Here is a 16080-nt window from a genome sequence, read left to right as displayed (position 1 = left end):
TTATTAGCAGGCATAGTTGCTCGAGAGAGTGGAATGAATTTTATCAGCATCAAGGTAACACATTTGTCTGAACTAGTTTAAGTACCTAAAACTATTAAAATGTGTAGCATAGGCCAACATCCAGTAATAAATTAAAATATAGTTTCTCTTTCAGAAGCTGTTGTGCTTAACTGCTTCTTGAATTTTGGGTGGGGTTGTGTGGCTTATGTATAAATCTGACATAGAAACATCTCTGAATGCGATAGTAGCTCATAGGCAAAATTATATAGTACCAATTAGAGATGGGCATGAACTGCCAGTTTGGTGGTTTGTGCTGGTTCAGTGGTAAGTCTGGCAGATGTTCTGTGGTTCTGATCCCCTCCCTCTCCACCAGGCACCCACTTGGAGGCAGTGCCCAGAGGAGACGGGCAGGGAAGCTGGGACTTTGGCTTTGAGCAGGCACCTGCTGATGGGGGCAGGACTCAACTGCAGAACACCTGTTGGGCAACAAACTGTCTGTTTGTGCCCTTCTCTAGTGCCAACACAAAGGTCTTAAGGCAGCCATAAACAAGTTTTGATATGTCTTTGCTTCGGTTCCCAGGACTGTATCCAGGAAGCTGTTTGATTAATTGAACTCTTCCATGAGAGGAAAGCAGGGAGAGAGTCAGTTTTTGCTGATTTTTCCCTTCTTTCAAAACCTGTTCCATAGTTTTGGGGCACTTTAGGACAATGTGGGAGGGTAATAAGGGAAAAGGGTGTATTTTTAGAAATTGCTCGTTTTCCACTTAGTGAAGTTTTTTTATGGATAAAAAAGTTGTTTTGCTAATGGAGAAATGTGTTGGGGTACATGTTTAGTGTGTGCAGAGTTTTGAAACTTTCTACTTATTGTGAGCAAATTAATCTCTTGGACAAAATAGTATCAATTTTATCAGATATTTATTAGAACACAGCATAATAGGCATTATGTTTCACCTATATGCTTGCTTTTTGCACTCATTAATAAGGTGCATTAACATGACCCTAACAGATTATACACTTAAATTCCTGGATCAGTCTTATGTTCAGGATACACAGAATCCTTGTTACTTGGAAAACATATAATTGGTCGTATTTCACATTTTGTTATTCACAATAACAAAAAGAAAGAATGGTTTGTTTGCCATCCTTTGCATTTTAGTTCACCTTGCTTTCAAGTATTGTAGTTATGTTTATATTGTACATTCAGATAATATAAAGTTGCTTGCTTTGTTAAGAATGAGCTTAATGTTGTGTTTTATAGGGGCCAGAACTGCTCAGCAAATACATTGGAGCAAGTGAACAAGCAGTCCGTGATGTATTTAACAGGTTGGATCCGGATTTGTGGTATTGCTGATTGATAGATTCCGTTTTCAAGCCCACTACTAAAAATAGTTACTGGATTTGCTAGAGAGTAATACGAAGAAACAGTTTGAGTGGGTATATGCCAGAGAGATGTGAAATAGCAAAGATGGTGATATCACATGTTCCCTCTTGACAGGGATGATTCATTCCTTTATTCTTAATTGTGTTGTATTGCAGAGCACAGGCAGCCAAGCCTTGCATACTTTTCTTTGATGAATTTGATTCTCTTGCTCCTCGGAGAGGTCACGATAACACCGGTGTGACTGACCGGGTTGTAAATCAACTGCTGGCCCAGCTAGATGGAGTAGAAGGTTTACAAGGTAATGATTTTCATGTTATTTCCACCCTTTTTTTTTCAAATACGTACTGTACACAAAAGGGCAATTGTGTAAATATGCAACCCTGTTTGGCATATGCTGGCTGTGTATGCTGGTTTATGCTGTTCCAACAGGACTCTGGCTTCAATGAGTTTTAAAATTAACAGATATTTCCCCCTTTCCTCAGGAGTTTACGTACTAGCAGCCACTAGTCGTCCTGATTTGATTGATCCTGCTCTGTTGAGGCCTGGTCGGTTGGATAAATGTCTGTACTGCCCACCTCCTGATCAGGTAAAGAAACCAAACATTGCTTGGGCTGAGATTAAGGTTCCTTTTTGCACTGCTCTCTAGCCACCCTCAACTGCACTCTGATGCTGTTGCCTGCAGGGGTTCAGTGTGTATTCTGCAAGTATAAGAAAGTAGGGGGGACGTGCAGCATGTAGTAGTGAATTCAGGATTCGGTTTCCTCAGAATCTTGCCAAATGTGATTAAAGAGTGAATTTGGAAGGGCTTGTGGCTGATGGCAAATGCTTGAAAGTTGAAAATTGAAGACAGTGTTCTTCCTGCTGAAAACAGACTGTTTACTTCAGTGTGACCTTACATATGCTATTTTAGGTTCACTCATGTCCTTGGATCACAGGACAGACTGAGAACAAAATGTTAGGTACTCTGTACAGGCAAGAAACCAGTGTTTTAGTAATAGAGTGACTTTTATTTTTATTTTTTTAGGCCTCCCGACTTGAAATTTTAAAAGCACTAAGTCATTCTCTTCCTCTGGCACATGATGTGGATTTTCAGCATGTGGCAGAAAAAACTGAACATTTCACAGGAGCAGACCTTAAAGCTTTACTGTACAATGCCCAGTTAGAGGCAGTACATGCTAACTTGGGATCATCCCTGCCACAGGTAAGTACAGTAGCATTTCAAGAATTTCTTTAGAGTTTATCAGTGATCATAAATCCTCTGTCTAATAACGAAAATATCTCTGAAGGACTCTGTGCTCCTATTAATTTTGGGAGAACCTGGAACACGTTTCTATTTCTGAATTTAATAGTAAGCAACATTGCCTGGATTTCTCTGTCACTTCATATAGTTGCAGGATAGGACCCAAGGACTTGTGACTATTTTCCAACATGCCCAAGAACTTGTGACTTTTCTCTGATCAGCATATCCCATGTGACACTGACAATGGCACTTCAGTTTCAAATCCTCACTGCCTCTGTTTCTCAGTCAAATATTTTTCTGCCAGTTATGGTATAATCTTACAGTAAGAGTACCCTGGCTGAAGGGCAGTCTGGCCTGCTGGCAGAACAAAAGATACATCACAAACAGTGCTGACTGGACACTGTAAGAAAATGTGCTGACTGTTGTAGTAATCAAGTGGTTCAGGAACAGCTCTGTAGTGTTTCCACCATGGATTTGAGGGTTCAGGAGCTCCTTCTCTTTTGCCTCTGTCATGGTATAGGGGTGGTGGTTTTGCCAGTATGCAGACGGGCCTCTCATCTCATCTCTGGTGAAACCAAATCCACACCAGCTGTTTCCCAGCTTGTCTATGCAATGAGCCACTTATTTGCTTGGCAAAATAGTCTTTCCTTCCCCGTGTGAGGTTTTAACCCTCATCTCAGGATAACTATTTGTTCTCTGATAGTTTCCCACCCAGTGAATTACATGAGTGTTTTTCTTGGCATTGCCTTTTTCCTTCCCTTTATGTGTGCTTTACTGGAGGCAGGTAGTTTAGTTGTTACTGGCTGTGCCCTGGGACTGACAGAATTGCCACATGTTGTGTGTGTGAGGTGTAGAGTAAGTGCCTGAAGCATTTGCCCATCATTGTGAAACCATTTGCTTATCCTGTGTGGGGTTAACATGCAATCCCTGACAGGTGGCCCTCTGGGTGCATCTATTGTTTGTATGTATTCTAGCCTGTGAGGTTTTTCTCTTCCTTCCTGGGTTTGGCACACACTGGATATGGTGGTTGTTTGACTCGTGTAGCATTATAGTTCTGGTCCTGACATGATGTTAGCATAGGATTTCTCTGTCAGTTAATCATATGAGGGAAGTACACAAATACAGGTATCTTCTTAGGCACCCTTCAGTCTCGAAAGACCATGATAACGCACTCTGTATGAGTATCCTCTCCAGAGCATGAAGCCTGGGTAGAATAATATGGAGGATAGGCTGTTACCCAAGCAGCAAATCCCCCCTCTCCACATCACTAAAATAGTCCAGTGGAAAGGCAAGAGCCAATACAACTGGTTACAGCAATGTCGCAGGAGTTGGCAGAATGACACAAACTGCCTCCGGGACTCCGGCTCCAGATTTTGCCTCAACATTAACTCCTGAAGCCTTTTCCATGAGTGGTTATAGCCACAAGACAGTGGAGGTTTGAAATTGGAGTTTTCCTTCTCCTAGATGGGCTGCCTTCCATGGCTGACAAGCCCCACCTACCCAGTTACAGGTATCATCATACCAAATAAATATAAGTCATGCTTTCTCACAGTGAAGACAGTTCAAATACTTGGTCAGACACAAACGTCTTCCCTATTGGCATCATGAAAATGGGCTTTCTTAGGGAGAAAGGATTTATAATTTTGGAAATTCTAATTTTATTAATTTCTCCCCAGGATATAGGTTCCAGCTCAGATAGCGATCTCAGTCTGTCCTCAATGGTTTTCTTAAACCAAAGCAGTGGGTCAGATGATTCTGCAGGTGAAGGAGAAGGGCCCTCGGACCCATCTTTAATTTCTCTTGAGATGTGCGAGCCACTTGCTGAAGATCCAAGGTCCAACATCTATCGTCTTTACTTTGGCAGCTCCTATGAATCCGAGCTTGGCAATGGAACGGTTTCAGAAATGGTAACTGGCTGCTTTTTTCATAATAGACATTCTCCCAACAAATAAAAGAAATGTATATACCCACATCCATTAATTCTGAGTTAATGTTCTGTCCTGAGCAAAGTAATGTATCACATGTACTTAAATCTCCTGAAACAAATCCTTGTGTGTGGCATTAAAAGAAGGGCACTTAAAACTGCTTCCTTAGGTCAGTTTTGATTTGTGGGGGGGAGGAGGAAGTTTTTAGCCCCATAGTTTCCAGGGGGAGAGAAACAAAAGCACTATAATGGGAAAAATAGACCTTTAAATTTTTTTTGCCCTAAATGCTTTCAGTTTTCAGAAAGAAAGCTCTTGAGGATTTTGTTCAGGAAAAGCCTAACACTACTGGCTAGAATAAAACCACTCCGTACACAAGATTCACTTGGGATTTGGGGATATCATTTTTTCTTTTAGGTAGTTTTTGTGTCTAGAAAGAAGATGGTATTGGTAAGTGGCTGAAAAAGAAGAGAGAAACAATAAGATATAGAAGTTAACTGTAAGATACTATGATGAACCTTCATTTTGTTCAAGTGGATCAAACGCCATATCGTAAACTGGTCATTGTGAGACTATGTGCTGTACTCCATCTTCTTTGACACAAAGCAGCAGCAGGGCATTGTAGGTGTCAGGAAAGCAGTGACCAGTTGAGTAAATTCTGGTTTTTCTTTTTCTCTCTTTTTTTTCTTGCTCCCTTCCTGTCCCATCCTCCAGAACAGATCAAGGCAGAAGCCCCTGTAAATGCAAATTATTGGAGGAGGGGAATGGAAAGAAGCAATTTTATCATTAAACATCTCAGTTTTACAAATGGCTTTCCTGACTGACAGAATTCAAAAAGTCCATCTTGTTCAACAAATCAGGTTTCAAAATATGTATGCTCACAACCATTAAGTCTGTTATTAGAGTGTTAATATCTGTAATTATGTGGGTCATGGTGGCGCTGCAGGTTAAACCGCAGAAGCCTCTGTGCTGCAAGGTCGGAAGACCAGCAGTCATAAGATTGAATCCACACAACGGAGTGAGTTCCCGTCGCCTGTCCCAGCTCCTGCCAACCTAGCAGTTCGAAAGCATGTAAATGCAAGTAGATAAATAGGTACCGCCACAGTGGGAAGGTAACATCATTCTGTGTCTAAGTCGCACTACCCATGTGACCATGGAAACTGTCTTCGGACAAACGCTGGCTCTACGGCTTGGAAATGGGGATGAGCACCCCCCCTAGAGTCAGACACGACTGGACTAAATGTCAAGGGGAACCTTTAGCTTTACCTTATCTGTAATTATAAAACTACTATTTTGAATCTTACTGTTATATGTTTTCTCCTTTTGTCTCTACAGAGTTCTCAATGTTTCTCAGGACCAAACTCCATAAGTCATGATTTAACCAGCATCTCCCTCAAAGATTTAGTATCTACTCAACCCCCAGTGTTAAGAACAACCTTACAAGAAGGCTACCATGAACTTAACCAAGAACAGATAGAGCAACTCAGGGCAGAAATAAATGCTATCAAGGCCAACTACAGGAGCAAAAATGGGGTATGGAAGAAGTTTGTTTATGTTAATTTCCCTTTTGTACAGTTGCTCCTTGGACATTTTCTGGAGCATTAGGAATGACAGTGACTACTGCAGTAAGGTAGTAAAAACCACAGCCTATTTATTCCCCCCCCCCGATATTGAAAACTCAGGCAATATCTGGGTTAATTCAAGTATCACATCAAATCATAGTTTAGAAAGATTAACTACAGTGGTGCCCCGCACAACGGGCGCCCCGTTTAACGACGAATCCGCATAGCGACGTGGTTTTTTGCGATCGTTTTTGCGATCGCATTGCGATGATTTAGATGGCAAAAATCACTTTGCGATGATCAGTAAGCTGTTTCACTTACCAATTTCCGCATAGCGATGTTTTTTAAACAGCTGATTGGCGGTTCCAAAATGGCCGCCAGGTAAAAAAATGGCCGCCCACTGTGTTTTCGCACCCATTCCTCACTTACCGGGCAGCGAAAATGGTGGCCGTATGGAGGATTTTCGCATAACGGTGAGTTTTAAGCCCATAGGAACGCATTAAATGTGTTTTAATGCATTCCTATGGGCTTTTTTGTTCCGTATAGCGACAATTCCACATAACGACGATTTTTCCGGAACGGATTATCGTCGCTATGCGGGGCACCACTGTATGGTCTTCTGTGAAATCCATACTAGTAGTTTGTGGCTTCTTTGAGTTGTGGCTTGGTATTGTCTTTTGGTCATATTGACAAACCATGATAAAAATGCTTGCCTCTAGGCTATAGTCCATCTACAGCTTTAGTTTTATTACCTTGCTCTACCATTTGCTTCCCTGACCATCCCAGCTGCTAAGTTGCTTTTCAGTATAGTAACTGAAGGATATGAAATCACTTGCTGTTAGTTCCCTTTAGTTCATGAATCACGCTTGTGAGAGAGAAATTTGTCAAGGACAGTATTCTAACACAGGGGTTGTCAACCCCCTGGTCCGCGGTCCGGTGTTGGTCCATGGGCTTGGCGGAACTGGGCCGCAGATATGGATCTCCTCCCCCCCCATGCACGTGTGGTGGGCGTGCCTTGCCCATGGAAGGTGTTGCACCTGTGGGGGGTATATTATGCTCACGACACACCCATTGCACGAGCGTGACATCCCCCCGCGCATGGAGCTCGCTCCCCCAGCCAGTGCATGGCCCCCAAAAGGTGGGGGACCACTGTTCTAACAAATAGCCAGTAGTAGTTGTGTTCAGGTCTAGCTGTGACTTGTCACCATCTCCAGCCCACAAAACATAGTGTAGTTAGTTTCACCTCCATCTTTGCTTAAATGTGCACAGTCTCTCTCTCTCTTCTTTCTCTCTGTCTTCTCTCTCTCTCTCTCTCTCTCTCTCTCTCTCTCTTTCTCTCTTGTTTTTTCTTGTGACGCTGATAGGCTAATTTACTTTCTTCTTTTACATGGATGGTATGGGATAATGAAAAAATGGCCCAGCTATTCTTGTAAATTAGAAGATGCTGTATACTTATTTTCACAATTTATTATTTATTTATTTAAAATGTTTTTGCCCCACCTTTCTCCCCGAAAAGGACCCAAGGCAGCTTACAACATTGAAAGAATGTACTTAAAGTTTAAAACAATGAGTACATGACGGTGGTTAACATAATTAAAGGATAATATTTAAAGCTAAGAACAATGAGTATAAAGAGGCAACTTACATCAATTTCACGTAATAGATGATGGTGAAAGCAGAATATTGAACCAGGAGGGAGGGAATGCCATACTTTTAAAATTTTTATATATTGCCTACCTGATGAACACACTTGAGGGGAATGTACAAATATCAAAATGTAAACAAATCAAAGTGCAACAAAATTTAATTGGGCTGCTGTCAGTGCGCCAAAGATTGCATGTCTGCATTGCTCTCTTGGAGTTTTCATCTAAGGCAGTAGATATTGTGTTACTTTATCAACACAGAGCTCTACCTTGTGGGGTAGTATCTCAGGAATTTTTAGGAGAGCCTGGTAGCGAGAATTGCATTACAAATCATGGTTTGCTTGTGCATCTGGAACACATCATAGTCACATTTCTGAAGAAGACTCTGATTTTGCATGACTTCTGAACTGATCCTCAAGCAACATTGGGGAAGAAACTTGTCTTTTGTAGTACAATTTGTTTAAATATGCTTAAAATTAATTACTTTACAGTGCTTTTGCTTCATCTGATTGTTTTTCAGGAAGATCTCAGTCCTAGCTCTTCAGCGCTAACTAAGAGAACTTTAAACATTACTCAGACTCATCTTATGACTGCTTTTAGAAAAACAAAACCATCTATTAGTCCGGATGACTGGAATAATTATGCTGAACTGTAAGTATATTTTGTAAAAGAAACTAAGCAAGGTGCTAAATCCAAGATCAAATTCATGCTGATATATGTCATATAACTTCCCTCCAGTCTCCTCCCTCTGTAGTTGTAGAAGCTGCCCAAAAACTGGCTCCTGGGGATTTTCTGGTCTTCCACAGCATGATTTTGAGTGGTTCCTAAAACTGCAGGGGAATGTGGTATTACATTCCCCCTCAACATGTTGGATTCCATTATTCTACCAGCAGGTATCCAGCCCTGAATACAGCCCAGCGTGTTTATTTTGCTTTTAAATTCGGCCATGAACCTTCTGGAACAGTAGGGATTTTTATTGGTAATGTAGATATTCTAAACTCCTATTGTAATGACCAGTATCTTGTTGTGCAGTTACATGGGCATAACTCAACTTTACATCAATAGCAGTTGCAACAGCACCAAGACAGAAGTGTTGTCCACAAAGTACTTCTGCAGGTGCATTGTGCAGTGGTCACAGCATGAAGTGTTTGACTAACTGCACAATTTAATTGTGTAATTTCCAGGGGCATATGCCTGGCAAAATTACATAAGTGTAACTTTGTTTCATCTGCACAAACAAGATTTTGGCCGATGTTTAAACTCCTTAAATACAACGGAAGTGTACGAGGAAGTAGTCCATCTTTGTTCACTCCTCCAGGCTGCACAACCAAAGCCTAAAACAGCCAGTATTCCGTTGGCAGAATTTGTGAATGTAATGAGCTATCATGCAGGCATTTCCAACATTAGGGGAGCTGTGTGAGCCCATATCCAGCTTAAGGTTCTGTGCGCACCATTATACAATAGATGTCACAATCTATTAATTCATGTTCACTGATTGTACAATGGAGCCTTGCTTGACGAGGATAATTCGTTCCATTCAAATCGCTGTTAAATGAAATCCTCGTCAAGCGAAACGAAAAAGCCCATTGAAATGCATTGAAAACCGGTCCAATGCGTTCCAATGGGCGAAATACCTCAGCGTCCAGCGAAGATCCTCCATAGGGCGATCATTTTCTGGTTCCTGTATTGTGAGGAATCCATCCTAAAGCACAGCAGGGAGCCATTTTGCACAGCGGGTGGTCATTTTGAAACCCAACGATTAGCTGTTTTTGATCAGCGTTAAGCGAAAAATCGGTTCCTGAATCAGGGAACCGATCGTCGTGAAACGAAAAAAGGCCAAAATCACATCATCAAGCGATTTCCTCGTCTAACGAGGTAATCGTCAAGCGAGGCACCACTGTATTGTCTAATGCTCTGCTTTTCTATCACTGCTACCTTGCATGTACAGTTATGCTCTGTAGTTGCAATCAGACTGCTGTCTAGTGTTGTTGCCTTACAGATTGACTATAATGATGCCTTTCTGTGAGTGGCCCCCATAGTCCCCTCTATCACAACACAATGTTTTGTGCTCAACACAACTATTTATTGCACTTAATCCAAACATCTACAGTCATAGCAGAGGGTTGAACGTGATATCCTTATAAGCCCCTTTCGACTCAATTATTCTATGATTCTGTAGTCAACAGACCCAGCTAATCTATATGCTGACAGAACACTACTATTAATTAAGAGTCTTTGTTTTTTGGCTGCCTTATGGGTTAGTTGGGGTAAGAGGGTAGAAACCTCTCCTCTCCTCTCCCAACTCTAGCACATCTCAGAAGTGAGCAAGGCCTGGTGTTCCACAGCAGGAAGCTGAATGGACACTGACACCGGTCCCTGCATGCGGGGAGTCTCTGCTTTCTCACCAGCAAGGGGCATAAAAGTGTGCCCAAAGAGGGGTGTGTCCAAAGGCGGCTACGGCTGTACTGTCAACCCTTTCCAGGTTGAGGTGGACCTGGCTAGTGGGCGATCTGGGGCTAAAGGCGGGAGGCTGGTGGGAGGACTCCCATGTTCCAGTGAGTCTGGCCCTGGCAACTCATGCAGAATCTAGGCCAGTGGAGTTTGTCACACACCCTCCTTCATTGCATCTATGCTGATGCTGGCCTCAACAGGCTCACGGTGCCTCATTTGGTCCCGGTGAACTTGTGCCACTTCCATGATGGTACAAGGAGGTTCATGGATCATGCCTCCGAACCATCTTCCATCTCTGTTGTTGCCCCCTGGTCTCGCTCGGTCTCTGCTTGGCAGACCTCCCAATCCACTACATCTGCCCAGAGGTTGTCCTCTTCCTCAGTGCCCAGCTCCTCCTTAAATAGTCCTCCTGCAACCCATGGCCTCCTCCTTGGCATCCCCTATCACTCCACTGGTGCCTTGGCCGGCTCCCAAATTTATTGGGGAGCTGCAGGTGGAAATTGCTTTTGCTAGGGTTCTTGAAGCGGATGAACTACTAGCAGTTTGTACCAGCCTAAGGGACAGGGTCCTGGTCAACCGCACACCTTCACTGCCCTTTTCTCTCTGCTTACAAGTGTTAAAATCAAGACAATACTGAATTCAGTGGAATATGTGTTACTGTAGTAAGTTTTAGAAAATCTGTTTTGATCCTGACAAGTTATCACAACTAGTGCATGGTAAAATCAGGGTAAATACTACAGTATAGGAGGTATCTATTGAACGTATTTTCAGACATAATCTCTAAAACCTTTTGTGTTCCCTTCCAAGCAAAATTTGTAGGTACACTCATGGTGGTAGCTAGCTGTTCAGCTTCTCCCTTCAAGGTGTCAGTGTGATTTCCAAAATTCTTACAGTATTTTATTTAAAACAGTGAATTTTTTTTTTTGAATGGAACAGGCCATTGAAGTATTTAAAGTTTAAGAAACAAATACTGATACTTTCAGATGTGTATGCCAAACAAGCCCATTAATGTATGTCACATAACATTTCTGATTTCATTGGTAGTTTTGTTTGCTTATACATCCTTGAATGTTCTTCCTAGAAAGCATATTTCTGATGGTAATGTTCTGCTATCCTTCCTTCTTTCAGCTATGATAATTTTAAAAATCCAAAGAGGAGAGGGCCCAGCGGAACAGCTTTCAAACCAGGACAAAAAGTGACATTAGCTTAACTGATGGTGATGTTGCAGTGATTATGTCACTGAGTAATTTTCACAGCAGATTGTTTACATTGCTAATTCATATGAAAATATATACCTTTCCATATGTTAATGCTAAGATAACATAATAGATTACTTTGAAATTAATACATAAAAATTATTTTATATTGTTTTTGTTTTTAAATTATGTTTTCCTGAAAACCAATATTAAAATGTTTGAAATACTAATGCCTATCTTGCGTTTTAATTTACATTCCCACCACAATGGATGAAAAACAGAAATGTGCAGCTTTAGATTTAGACCTCTTCTTCTCTTTTCAGTGGAAAAATCATGTGGTCTAAGAACTGCCTCTTTTTTTCATATAAATAGTCTACTTTCCTTTGAAACAGTGATCAAAAACCTGCTTGAGGAACTATTCAGTCTTCTGTGTTCTGTGCCATGAAGTCAAAACTTACTTATAACAACCCTAACAGGACTTTCAACATAAGTGAGATAGTTTAAGGAGTTGTTTTACCAGATTCGCTCCCTCAGTGAGTTTCCGTGGCCAAGTGAGGATTCGAACCCTGTTCTCCAGAGTCCTACTCCATCATTCTGTCCACTACACCAACTTGGAATCCCAGTCTTACAATAGCTAATTCTCCTGTGAAGCACCTTGGCCTGAAAGACTACTGAAATTTAAAAATCATGAGGCTGGAATCCAGTTCCTCTGTTCTGTTTGTGCCATGGCCTGAGGCGTTTTCAGAACTTGCACAGAAAGGTATCTGGTACATTCTTGTGCCACATGAGCCCCACTGAAAAGAGACAAGGACAATCCTGACAACTAGCTTTAGCTCTCCTGGTTGCCACTGCTGTCCCACATCAATTGAGTGAGTACATGTACATGCAGCCAGTCTCCCATTTTTTGCAGTGGGAGGTGGAAAAATTGGCTAGACCTCTAATTCCTCCCCTGGAAGAGAGGGGGTGGCTGTAGTAATAGCATAGTGACTGCCAGAAGATGGACATGAACAGACAGCTGTATGTGTCCTGCTTCTGTCTCTGGGAATCCTTTGCTCCAAGGAGTCATATAAAATATGATGGGAAGGTTATGCAAGGAAACTGCCTATGTCATTCCAGGACTCCTTGGAATTAAGCATTTCAACAGACTGATGGGTCTGGCAGCCTAGGCACTGTGGCAGAAAGGGAGGGATTGCATAATCTTCATAGTTAGAACGTAACACTCCATCCTCGGTAAATAAGATACTGGCTCTAGGCTTTTATGCTGCAATTCTATTTACTTACCTAATTGTTAAGGCCCTTTCCAGATTTTTAAGAAATCCTTTCTAAAGGAGTATTTTGGGGGATGAGCAGGAGCAGCGCTCCACATACAAGGTGGGTATGTTTGTCCCTTTGATCTCTGAAGGTAGCCCACTCCTGCCCTGAAGGCATGAAGTACAGGGTTAGTTCTCAAGGTACAGCTAAATGCAAAGTTCTATGGATTTTAGTCAACCTTTTCTATCTCTAATAGTTTTATAAAATAGTATTTCTTGTACATTTTGGGGGTGACATGCAATGTTACCTTTTATTCAATCAATGTACACATTTAAAAGTGATTTCCATTAAACTACACAAAGAAGCAATGATGCATAGTATTTCAGAAGTAAGACTAGTGAAGGCATGCTTTACAGTTGTGTAACCATTTTTTAAATACACGATTTAATAACTCTTCTAGGTGTATTTTAAAAATAAGTAGAGCTGTTCCCTGTCTCTTTCTTTGGACACAATCATCTGTTTCCAAAAGTTACAAAGAATTTTAAGCTTCCCTGTAATAAGTAACTAAGTTATTATAAAGTTATTAAAAGATTTATTAGATAAATTATATTACAGTGCAAATTTAATACATTCTGGGCTATGTGATGCCATGGTCTTAATTTCATAAAAATCCCTCCAAAGCACAAACAGGTTATATTTAGCTTTTGGTGGTACCAGACACGTCTGGAATTGTTACAGCTCCACAAGATGTAAACTGAGAGAGCATCTTATATCAAATACCTAATTATTTTTGCACAACTGCACTTGTGTATATTCGTATCTGGAACAGCAAAAGATCAGCATTCGATTACTAACTCTCCCTATCACTCTGTTCATGTGACAGATATACTACATTCTGGACAATGTTTTCTCAGTATTTATTTCATATGTCAGATGCTGACAACGTGAGAGATCTGCCTTTAATTGGTTTAATGGCATTTGACTTTTCAGAGACTGCTTTTCTCAGCTGACCCAGCCAATAGACCTTGAATAACCTTTCTATGGGTTATTTGCTAATTTCTCACCAAAAGAAAAAAATGGGAAAAAGTCAACAAGCATACAGACATGCAGAAATATTCACTGTAGATTAGTATATTGAATTATCTTTTTATTAACATTCTCAGTCTTAATATCACTACAGTACTTCCTTGTAATTTGTTGGCACTAAATTTGTAACTATAAGTAACAGCAGCTGTCTGTGTTATGTAATGCTGTATAACTTTCTAAAAAGGAAACAAACAACTACCAATACCTACATACTATGGAATGGTTTGAAATGTATCCAATTAATCTACCAGTTTGTTAGTTTTAGTTGGAGTGCCTATTTTGCAATGACATCTGATCAAGATATATTTAAGTTGATTTGTTTGGTTCCAGCTTCTGTAGGGACCTAGATGATGCAAATTCCTACGGCGCTTGAGGCACTGGACTAGATTCATACTAGGGGTAAGCAGAGATGAGCTCCTGGTTTGCCACTAGGGTCTTGAATTGTTGTTCAAGTCCTACAGCAGTTTTGGTAATAGAATGGCTATTTATGTATCCAGGTTTATACTGATGGCCATTTTATTGGCCTGCTGTGGTAAGCCTGAAGTTGCCTTATTTCCCAGCATGCAGGTGAAGTGGCTACATAATTTTACCCAATTCCTAAGTTTTAATAATATAAATTTATTTTGGAACAAGTGTCAGTACCAAATGAATCCATAAATGCTATCAGAAGTATATCTTTCTGGAGATACATTACTTATTAACAAATATATTCAGTCTTGAACCATTATACCAAAGGTTAGTAAGTCTTTGATTATTAGACCAATAACATATTAATAAAACCTTTTTTGTACTATTTATTAGCACAAAGTGGATAAATAAAAGGAAGCTATCTTTGCTTTGGTCATACTATAGCAGCAGAAATCTGTAATTCAGATTGTGCTATAAACAAACATGTCCAGGAAGTTCCTTTTCAGTATTACTTTAATTGGTTTGGATGCCAGTTAACACATATTTTCAGATGATGGAATTAGAAAGTCTTTATTAACTGATACTGTAGTAGATATTCTGACCTCAGTCCAATTGTTTGTCCTGATTAGGCTAGATCTGTTGAACTAATGGGAACTTGCTAAGTCAAAAATGATATAAATTCCATTGACTCAGTGGGACTACTTTAGCTTGAGCTAACAACTGGATGTAGGCCTGTTTTTATTTTTTTATACCGCAACTGCCTTTCTAATTCCTATGACTTTTTTCTGTTATGTTGTCTAAGTTATTATGCAACTATGGCTACAGTAGTTGCTTGCTATTAGGTAACTGTCTGCAGGACAGATGCTTGTTTATACATAGAAATATTGTCCTTGGCTAACCTCCCCAAACAAGTTAGCAGCTTGTCCCAGCTGGAAGGGATTAAAATTTCCTGACTCAGAAAGTCCCCACGGTGGTCACAGTCACATTGAGGGAGCATAGTTGATAACTTACTTCCAAATGATGCTTTAAAAAGCTTAAATTTATTTTAATTTTGTTTCTGATGTGCAATGAAGCTGATATATAACAAAGATTATCTTGTTGGTTTAGGTTTGTTTATAATGCATTTTCTTTACCTTTTGCATGTACAGTCCTTGTTCTAGAATTTAATGTATATTCAGGAAATCCAAATATAACAGAATTGGAATTGTTTTATGGTTTTAATATAGAAAGCTGCACAAATGAGATGTTAGCCAAAGTCCTACTGTATCGGGAAATAGGACTTTGCATAAGTACATTTGCACAGTGGTTCTCCCTTTTGCCTTGCCACCCAGTATGTGGATAAGTGGTGTGTGTCTGCGTCCTTGACTCAAGAAAGCCAAGAAGCACAAGAGGACAGTGCCTACTTACAAATTGCGTGTTTACACTGTACAGATCCATGAGGGTTCTGGCCTGTATGTTGAAAGAGATTTACGGAAAATTGGTGATGTTTTTTCTTGGTCTCTTTTGGCAGGGTAAAAAATTTGGGTATGAAATGGAATTCAGAGCAGAGACTTCAGAAGAGCTTGAACATTGCCAGCTGTTTCTAGCCCAATTGTATTGTTCATTCCCGTTTGCTTTAACACAGAATAGAAAAAAGCATCTGTGTGGAGCAGCAAATGATCAGCATTTCATTACTACATTTCTGTGTCTGGTGTTAATAAACTACAGTTAAGGAAGTACCAATGTTAAGGTGCAGAATGTTATCTGTAGTTTCCTGACTGATGAGGTGCAAGTTGTCTGCCTCTTTCTGGCTGGGACTGATGAGGTCAGGGTGTCCTCTTTCTGTGATGGCTTACTATCAGATTCCCCCCTTTTGCTCTAAATAAGCAAAATAGAGAGAGAGCAGCCTCAGAATTAACTGTAACCCATGATTTGGAAACCTCATGGAAAGGCGTAACCGC

At 40.6% G+C, this 16080-nt stretch overlaps 1 protein-coding gene across 2 annotated transcripts in view; it reads left to right on the top strand.

The window, feature by feature from the left end:
• Positions 1 to 11625, top strand: part of PEX1 (peroxisomal biogenesis factor 1) — a 32024-nt gene extending 20399 nt beyond the window's left edge. For both annotated transcript variants that reach the window (XM_020785231.3, XM_020785232.3), the window contains 9 exons: positions 1 to 54; positions 1259 to 1323; positions 1537 to 1679; positions 1864 to 1967; positions 2406 to 2582; positions 4298 to 4528; positions 5879 to 6076; positions 8269 to 8399; positions 11328 to 11625. The exon at positions 1 to 54 is cut by the window's left edge and continues 81 nt beyond it. In XM_020785231.3, coding sequence (XP_020640890.3) covers positions 1 to 54; positions 1259 to 1323; positions 1537 to 1679; positions 1864 to 1967; positions 2406 to 2582; positions 4298 to 4528; positions 5879 to 6076; positions 8269 to 8399; positions 11328 to 11409 — 1185 coding nt within the window. In that variant the 3' untranslated portion in view covers positions 11410 to 11625. The remainder of the gene's footprint in view (positions 55 to 1258; positions 1324 to 1536; positions 1680 to 1863; positions 1968 to 2405; positions 2583 to 4297; positions 4529 to 5878; positions 6077 to 8268; positions 8400 to 11327) is intronic.
• Positions 11626 to 16080: the final 4455 nt, after the last annotated feature.

Source organism: Pogona vitticeps, chromosome 6 (assembly GCF_051106095.1).
Source record: "Pogona vitticeps strain Pit_001003342236 chromosome 6, PviZW2.1, whole genome shotgun sequence".
Taxonomy (NCBI): domain Eukaryota; kingdom Metazoa; phylum Chordata; class Lepidosauria; order Squamata; family Agamidae; genus Pogona; species Pogona vitticeps.
This window is presented reverse-complemented; position numbering and strand designations above follow the sequence as displayed.